We start from the raw sequence: 9,761 nt of genomic DNA on the forward strand, positions 1-9,761 counted from the left end.
ACACATTACCCAATCATATAGCCTATAAGAACTTGTATTCAAACCCTTACCTTTTGAATTTCTCCTTCTAACTTCAAGAATCTACAATCCTCTTCTCTTCTCTCTTCTACTCTTTTGCCTCTTTTCTCTTCTCTACTTTTCTTTCTATCTTTCTATCTAATTTAGGTTAACTCATAACATTATCTTCTAACTCTCATTATCTCATTTGGGCTTAACCCACCTAATACTCTTTCTCACTCAACTAGGCCCATTTAACTAGTTCCAAATAAAATTCTACCACTTATTAATTAGGTAAATAACACATTACCACAAAATCAAATAATTATTATTCAAATAATAATTAAATAAACACACAAACCATACCAATTATCAAATAATCCTAATTAATTAAAATATAATAAAAATAGGATGTTACAGAAGGCACCTCCAAAGTTAAGATGTCAAGACTTCAGTTGCTAACTACAAAGTTTGAGAATCTAAGGATGAAAGATGATGAAAGTATTCACGAGTTTCACATGAATATACTTGAAATTGCTAATACCTCAGGAGCTTTAGGAGAAAAAATGTCTGATGAAAAGCTAGTGATAAAGATCCTTAGATCCTTGCCGAAGAGATTTGATATGAATGTCACAGCTATAGAAGAGGCACAGGATATCAGCAATATGATGGTAGAAGAATTAATTGGATCTCTTCAAACCTTTGAGATGGGGATCAGTGGCAATACTGAAAAGAAGAATAAAATTCTAGCTTTTGTGTCCAACTCTCAAGAAGAAGTAGAGGAAGGTAGAGAAGAAAATCTATCTGAATCCATAGCCATGCTTGGAAGACAATTTAACAAGATTATGAGAAGAATGGATCAGAAGTCAAGACCAAATGTCAAGAACATCTCATCTGACACTAACAGATCCTATGACTCTAGCAGAAAGGTAAAACCTGAAGAAAAGTACAATCAAAGCAAAGGAATTCAGTGTCATGGATGTGAAGGATATGGACATATTAGAGCTGAATGTCCCACTTACCTCAAGAAACAAAAGAAAGGACTGTAAGTCTCCTGGTCTGATGAAGATTCTGAGAGTGATTTTGAAGAAGAGTCTGCCAAACATGTCACAACCCTTATTGGTGTTTGTGTCTCTGATGAAGATTCTAGTGAAGATGAGCTAACCTTTGAAGAATTGGCAGCATCTTACAGGAAGCTATGTATCAGAAGTGTTGAAGTCTCTCAACAATGTGAAAAGCAGAAGAAATACATAGTTCAGTTGGAGGCTGATAACACAGGGCTTCGTGAAACTATATCTGGTCTAAACAGTGAAGTTACCATGCTAACATCCAAACTTGATCAGATGTCAAAATCTGTCAAAATGCTAAACAGTGGTTCTGATATGTTGGAAGAGATTTTACAGATTGGAAAGGGTTCAGGAGATATGTCTGGTATAGGATTTGTTGGTGCAAAGAAACATCCTCAAGCTAGTAGTAATGCTAAACCAGAATCTAAGATGTTGAACCCGATGTCAAAACATGTGACTCAACATCATGACAAAATTAAAATGAAGAGGAAATTTCAAAGATGGAGATGCCGTTACTGTGGTAGATTTGGACAAATTAAGCCCTTCTGTTTCAGATTATATGGATACCCAGACCAAGCTCCATACTACAGACCCAAGCAGATCATGCCCATCAAGAAGCAACAGTGGACACCTAAAAATTTGGCTTTAATAGCTCATACATCTCTCAGAGTATCAACCAAAGAAGATTGGTATTTTGACAGTGGATGTTCTAGACACATGACTGGAATCAAGAATCTATTAGTAGATATCAAAAACCATTCTACTAGCTATGTAACTTTTGGTGATGGAGCTAAAGGAGAAATCAAAGGGGTTGGAAAACTAGACTGCTCAGGAGTTCCAAATCTGGAAGGTGTCTTGTTGGTCAAAGGCTTGACTGCTAATCTCATAAGCATTAGTCAACTTTGTGACCAAGGATACCAAGTTAACTTCACTAAAGCTGAGTGTGTGGTTACTAATGAAGGAAAAGAAGTAGTAATGAGGGGAGTCAGATCCAAAGATAACTGTTACTTGTGGGTTTCTCATGAATCTAGCTACTCAACTGTATGTCCTAAAGAAGAAGAAGCAAAGTTGTGGCATCAAAGACTTGGTCACCTTCATCTAAGAGGTATGAAAAGGATTATTTCTATGGAAGCTGTGAGAGGAATTCCCAAGTTACAAATTGATGAAGGAAGAATATGTGGTGAATGTCAGGTAGGAAAACAAACCAGGATGTCACATCCAAAGGTTAGACATCTGACTACTTCCAGGGTTCTAGAACTGCTTCATATGGACTTGATAGGACCTATGCAAATGGAAAGTCTTGGTGGAAAGAAATATGCTTATGTGGTTGTGGACGACTACTCCAGATACACTTGGATAAACTTCATCAGAGAGAAGTCAGATGTGTTTCATGTATTCAAAGACCTGTGTCAAAGAATTCAAAGGGAAAAGGAAAATGATGTTGTGAGAATCAGAAGTGATCATGGAAAGGAATTTGAGAATCAAAAATTTGCTGATTTCTGCTCCTCTGAAGGAATACACCAAGAATTTTCATCTCCTATTACTCCACAGCAAAATGGGGTTGTTGAAAGGAAAAATAGAACCATTCAAGAATCAGCCAGAGCTATGATTCATGCTAAGAAACTCCCTATTTATTTCTGGGCTGAAGCCATGAATACTGCCTGTTATGTTCATAATAGAGTTACCTTAAGGAAGGGAACCTCTACCACTTTGTATGAGATCTGGAAGGGAAGAAAACCCACTGTCAAATACTTCCATGTGTTTGGTAGTAAGTGTTACATTCTTGTTGATAGAGATCACAGAAGGAAGATGGATTCCAAGAGTGATGAAGGGATTTTTCTGGGCTACTCTACAAACATCAGAGCCTATAGAGTTTTCAACTCAAGAACCAGAATAATCATGGAATCCATAAATGTAGTGGTTGATGATGTTCACAAACAAGCAGATGTCACATATGATGTTGGAACATTCTGGGAACCCGCAGCTGAAGGATCTAAGAAAGAAGATGATTGCAGTCCTACTGTTACAGAAGCTGAAGCTGAACCCTCTAACAAAGGACCCTCTATAAGAGTTCAAAAAGATCATCCTAGTGAACTTATTATAGGAGATCCCAACAATGGAGTTGTTACAAGGTCAAGAGAACAGGTCTCAAACTCCTGTTTTGTATCAAAAATTGAACCCAAGAATGTTAAGGAAGCATTGACAGAAGAGTTTTGGATTAATGCTATGCAATAAGAACTAGGCCAGTTTGAAAGGAATGAAGTATGGGAGCTGGTTCCAAGACCTAAAGGTACAAATGTCATTGGAACAAAAAGGGTTTACAAGAATAAGTCAGATGAACTGGGAACTATTATCAGAAACAAAGCAAGGCTAGTTGCTCAAGGATACACTCATGTTGAAGGAATTGACTTTGATGAAACTTTTGCTCCTGTTGCTAGACTTGAGTCAATTAGATTGTTGTTAGGAGTTGCTTGTATTCTAAAATTCAAACTATACCAGATGGATGTGAAGAGTGCTTTCTTAAATGGATACTTGAGTGAGGAAGTTTATGTGGAACAACCTAAAGGCTTTGCTGATCCAAACCATCCTGATCATGTGTACAAACTAAGAAAAGCTCTTTATGGCCTGAAACAAGCTCCTAGAGCTTGGTATGAGAGACTAACTGAGTTTCTTACTAGTAATGGTTACAGGAAAGGAGGGATAGATAAAACTCTTTTTGTTAAAGATGAAGGAGGAAAGATCCTGATTGCTCAAATCTATGTGGATGATATTGTGTTTGGTGGGATGTCAGACAAGATGATTAGACATTTTGTTGATCAGATGCAATCAGAATTTGAAATGAGTCTAGTTGGAGAATTAACTTACTTTCTTGGGCTGCAAGTTAAACAGATGGAAGACTCAATTTTTCTCTCTCAGAGCAAGTATGGCAAAAACATTGTCAAAAAATTTGGGATGGAAAATGCTAGTCACAAAAGAACACCTGCACCTACTCATTTAAAATTGTCCAAAGATGAAAAGGGCACTAATGTTGATCAAAGTTTGTATAGAAGCATGATAGGAAGTCTGCTGTATCTCACGGCTAGTAGGCCTGATATTGCTTTTGCTGTTGGGGTGTGTGCTAGATATCAATCAGAACCCAAGATTAGTCACATAAATTAAGTCAAGAGGATTCTGAAATATGTGAATGGTACTCGTGAGTATGGTATGCTCTACTCTCATGGGTGTGAACCAATTCTCACTGGATATTGTGATGTAGATTGGGCTGGAAGTGCTGATGACAGAAAAAGTACGTCAGGAGGATGTTTCTTCTTGGGGAATAACCTTATCTCATGGTTCAGCAAGAAACAAAATTGTGTATCCCTATCCACTGCAGAGGCAGAATACATTGCAGCAGGAAGTAGTTGTTCTCAGCTTGTTTGGATGAAACAAATGTTAACAGAATATAATGTCACACAAGATGTCATGACATTATATTGTGACAACCTAAGTGCCATTAATATTTCAAAGAATCCTATCCAGCATAGTAGGACTAAGCACATTGATATTAGGCATCACTTCATAAGAGATCTTGTTGAAGATAAAGTAATTGCCTTGGAACATGTTGCTACTAACCTTCAACTGGCTGATATTTTCACAAAAGCTTTGGATGCTAATCAATTTGAAAATTTGAGAAGTAAGCTAGGTATTTGTCTTTGTGAGGAATTAGAGCAATTAACCGTTTGTGGGGCCAATAGTATTCTATTCTCCAAATATTTGTTATCATTGCATATTAAAGTGTATTTTCCCCCTCACTTTCACTCCTTCCAAACGGTCCCTATTCCCACAAATCCTATTTTCTGCATTCACTCTACCTCACCAATTTTTTGCATTCACAAACCCTTCCCCATCGTTTCATTCCTTCTCACCATGTCTCAGATTTCTCCTTCAAAGAAGACGACTTCCCGCTCTGAAACAGTATCCGATTCTAGGGCACCAAATATGGTGAGTGATCAGGATGTTATGATGGATGTTGTGCCCTTGAACACGGTTCCGGCTACTGATCCTGTTAGTAGTATACCAAGAAAGATGCATGCACGAAAATCGACTGGTGGGTCCGTTCCAGAAACTTTTTCTGCTAGGGATAAAGAGGGTTCTGCATATGTCCACAATGCGATCGCAGGTCTTGTCACGAGAATCTTGAATGAAGGTCACAAGGTAGAAGGAATATCTGTTCCTTTAGCCCAAGCTTCTGCTCCTGAGAACAGCAAAGACGATCATGTTGATGCTAGCAAAGATCATGTTGATGTTGAGACATCTGAAGCTAACAATGTTGAGACTTCTGATGCTAAAAATGTTGAAACATCTGGAGCTAAAGATGCTGAGATTCTTGAAACAGAGAAAGCTGAAGAGGTCACTGCTACTTCTCCTAAAGAGAAGCTTACTCGCCCTATTGACAGTGTAAATGATGTGGTGGATCTGGATAATCTAGATGATCCTATTGACATTGCTGATGATGACCTCATCTCTAGCATTTCTAACAGAGTCAAGGCTCGAAGGGGACAGCAGGTTGATGATCAACATCTTCCCAAGACTAAAGTTGCTCCTCTAAAGAATGCCACCAAAGAAAAGATCAAGAAGGTCCCTGCTGAATCTTCAAGAACTGGGAGCAAGGTTGCTGTGAAGAAGAGGAAAGAAAGAAGTGTTTCTGACTCAGAGGACAATGTCCTAAGTGATGTCCTTGACATCCATTCAAAGAAGAAGATTGTTGTCATCAAATCCTCCATAGAGGTTCGTGATGTTCCCTTGGACAACATTTATTTGCACTATGTTTCAAATGTTATCCAGTGGAAGTTTGTTTATCAGAGAAGACTGGCTCTGGAAAGAGAGCTTGCAAATGATGCTCTGGAATGTCAAGAGGTCATGAAGCTCATCAAATCTGCAGGTTTGCTTAAAACTGTTACTCATTTTTCTAAATGCTATGAAATGCTCGTGAAGGAGTTTATAGTAAATTTGTCTCAAGATTGTGCTGATGGGAAAGCTGAGGATTTTCATAAGGTGTATGTTAGAAGAAAATGTATAGATTTCTCCCCAACTGTTGTCAACCTCTATCTAGGTAGGGATGATGAGGCTCAACCTGAGCTTGAAGTGACTGACAATGAGGTGTGCAAAGTTATCACTGGTGGTAAGGTTAAGAAATGACCCATAAAGAGTAAATTGTCTGCTAGTCTTCTTAATGTCAGGTATGCTTTGCTGCACAAAATTGGTGCTGCTAACTGGGTGCCTACCAATTACACTTCTACCATTACTGTTGGCCTAGGTAGATTCTTATATGCTGTGGGAACCAAGACAAAGTTTAATTATGGAACTTACGTATTTGATCAAACTATGAGGCATGTTGGTACCTCTGCTACCAAGCTACCCATTGCTTTTCCATCCCTGATATGTGGGATAATCCTCAAGCAATACCCTGGAATTCTGAAAGCTAAAGACTTTGTGTGTAAGAGGGAGAGTGCTTTGTCCTTCCACTATAAGCTGCTCCAAAGGTCAGATGACATAACATCTGCTGGGACATCACAAACCAGCAAATCTGTGAACAAATCCTCTCTTATTGCTGAGCTGAAAGAGACTTGTAAAGAGTTGGACAATAGGAAGATGAAGCTTGAAAAGCTCATTCAAAGACTTGAGCAGTCTGCAGATGATGATCATGCTGGTGGAAGTGATGGTGAAACTAATGATGAAGAAAATGGTGTTGATAGTGGTGATGATGAAGAGGCTGAGGATAGTGAGGGTGCTGAAGAGACTGGGAGTAGTGATGCTGGTGAAGAGACTAGTGGCTCTAGTGATGAAGAGACTGGTGGATCTGACAATTAGCCCTACTTCATTTATGCTGTTTTCTCTTTTGACTGACTTGGTGTTTCTCTTTTTGTACTTTTGTTTTGGTTTGGCTTCCTTTTGTGGCTAAAAAGGGGGAGTAATGGATATTTTCTGGTTTCTGGTCTCTTTGACAATGGATATTGGTATTCTGTAACAGATGTTTAAATAGCTGTTTTCTGGTTTTTCTGGTGATTAAACAAGCTGGTTGTTGTTTCCCTTTTGCTACAGAATTTATTTTTCTATATTCTTGGTGTTGTGATCTGCTGCTTGTGCTCTGATATTATATGGTTTCATCTATTCTTGTTTTAGCCAAAAATTTGCCAAAGGGGGAGTTTGTAGATGTTGTTGATTGGCTGTAATTTTTGGTAAAACTCATTGTGATATTATCATGTCAAAACTGATGTCATGACATGCATTCTACTGTAGTGAAGTCTTTATTTGTGCAGGCCTTTACCTGATGTCAAGGCCGATGTCATGACATCCGTAGCTGTTACATCTTATTCTGTTACTAATTCTGTTTGTGTGATCTGTTAAGATCCTATGCGCCTTACTTGGAAATATTGGACTGCGCCTTACTTGGAAATATTAGATTATGATTTGTTTGATCTTTTCAAGGACGTCTTTAATTGCTCTTACTTTGGTTCCTTGATTTGTGGAAATTAGTTTAATTAGGTTAAAGACTAATTTGGATCCAAGGCCCAGCTGCTGCGTTTTGAAGGCTATATATATTATGAAGAAGCTGCAGCCCGTGCACAGATTTTGTATGAGAAGTTTTATGAGGTTTTCGTTATTAGGGTTTTTAAGTTCTAGCTTTCTTGTGAGCCAAACAATCATCATGATGATTGTCTTGGTCTAGGTCTTTTTGTTTGAGTTGTAAGAGGTACTTGAAGCTTTTAAGCAAGAGTATCATTGTACTTGATTGAAGCTTTTAAGCAAGATCAAGTTGTGTCCTTGAAGTGTGTCTTCTATTCATATTCGTTGAGTGTTATTCATCACTGCTGTGATTGAGGGGGAGTGAGTGGAATCTCTGATCTAAGTAGTATTAGGTCGAAGTTGCATTGGGTAGATATTAAGTGAAAGGTGTAATCTTGAACTGTATTACTCTAAATTGATACTACTTATAGTGGACTTCCTCCCTGGCTTGGTAGCCCCCAGATGTAGGTGTGTTTGCACCGAACTGGGTTAACAACTCTCTTGTGTTGTTTGTTATTTGTTTGTTTCTTTCTTGGTCATTGGTTTAAAATTATTCAGATAGTAGTGTCGTGACATCCTATTCGACATCACGTATCTGACTCCAGAATTTCACGTAGTAACTGAATTAGACTTTGGAGAAGTTGATCGTGTCCACACCGTCCGTGATGATGGAATTAGATCTCTGGTTGTGTCAGCACCGTTCGTAGTAACTGAATTAGACTTTGAAAATGATCGTGTCTACACCGTTCGTGATGATAGAATTAGATCTTTGAAAATTGGAGATTTTGTTCGTCTGCTTGTACTTGTATCCTGAAAAAGGTAAAGTTAATCTTTATGTAATGTCATGATACATGCATTATGCGACGAGTCTCTCAAAATAAATGAGAAACTTGCGTGTTATGTATGAATTCATTATGAGGTAATGTATGCAATGTATGAATATGTTTATGACATATTATATGATTTATGTTATCTGGATTGAGAAAATAAATCTCTATGTCCTTGTGATTTTGTTGTCTGATCTTTCCTTGAAGATGCTCAGCTGGAGATTTATGATTTTTGCTTGGGGATGAAAGCGATTTGGATGATTGATCTTGATGTACCCTGACCGGGGATAAGAGAGATGAATAACCTTGTTTGAAGAAGAGAAAAAGTGTTGGGGAACCGACAATGTCAAAGATGTGAACTCCGTTAGGGAACTAAGTCTTTGTTGGGCCGAGAACATCTGAAGGTATCTTCTTAGTGATTACTCTATGGGGATATGATCCTGTGTAACCGGCTTCGTGGGAAGGCATGAATGCTTTGAATATTGCCCCCAATAATTTATAGCTCTTGCCATTCCTGGACTTATATTGATTAGGACACACCACTGAGTATTGATCAAGATGTCAAACTTGACTTGCATAGATTTGCCCCTGCTAGTAGGGACTTTTGGAAAGATTCGCCTCGTGAGGACTTTATGAGATGTGCACTCTGGGCGTCATGCCCCTAGTAGTCATAGGCCCAGGACAATGCCCCATATTGATTGGGAAGTAGCTTCAGATCTACTTGGATGCATGCCCCTGATTGTTTTGGCATCCTTGAGAGATTCTTAGAATCTTGACTTGATTGCCCCAGATTGATCGAGGAATAGTTTGAAACCCATTTGGGATGTGACTTTGACTGTTTGGAATTTGAGAGTTTCTTGGAATCTTGATTTGATTTCCCCAAGTTGTTTGGGCAAAACGTGCAATGCCCCTTGTATACATCAGAGACATTGCTTCTGAAATGGTTTTGTCTGTCGGGATGACTTTTAGTCATTAGTCGTACCCTGTGCAGATTCTTTCTGATGCTAACATTTGAAATTATGTAGCAGAATATGTTTAATAATGAATTCATGAGATGCAATGCGTACGTCTATCTCGAGTTTTTTTTTGAAAAACATAAAAACAGGAGATGTAAAAGCGTGATATTTGTAAAAACGTGATGTTTGTAAAACGAAATATCAACTTAGCTTTTATGGCAAACCTTAAGGAGTCAGGATACCTTTTTGGTGACAGTATGCTTTCAACTAACCATGCTTCAGTTAGGACTTTCAAGGGTTGTAACGTGGCTTGGTTCACGGTTTAAGAAACAAAGGATAACGGCTCAAAGTTTATTTGTACCCATCCC

At 38.3% G+C, this 9,761-nt stretch overlaps 1 protein-coding gene across 1 annotated transcript; it reads left to right on the plus strand.

Annotated features, from left to right (window-relative positions):
* Positions 1-4,970: 4,970 nt before the first annotated feature.
* Positions 4,971-6,914, plus strand: LOC131613731 (uncharacterized). Its single transcript, XM_058885377.1, has 2 exons — positions 4,971-6,203; positions 6,252-6,914. Exons 1-2 carry the CDS (start codon positions 4,971-4,973, stop codon positions 6,912-6,914), a joined length of 1,896 nt encoding a protein of 631 aa, XP_058741360.1.
* The last annotated feature ends 2,847 nt before the right edge of the window (positions 6,915-9,761 follow it).

Source organism: Vicia villosa, linkage group LG6, assembly GCF_029867415.1.
Source record: "Vicia villosa cultivar HV-30 ecotype Madison, WI linkage group LG6, Vvil1.0, whole genome shotgun sequence".
Taxonomy (NCBI): domain Eukaryota; kingdom Viridiplantae; phylum Streptophyta; class Magnoliopsida; order Fabales; family Fabaceae; genus Vicia; species Vicia villosa.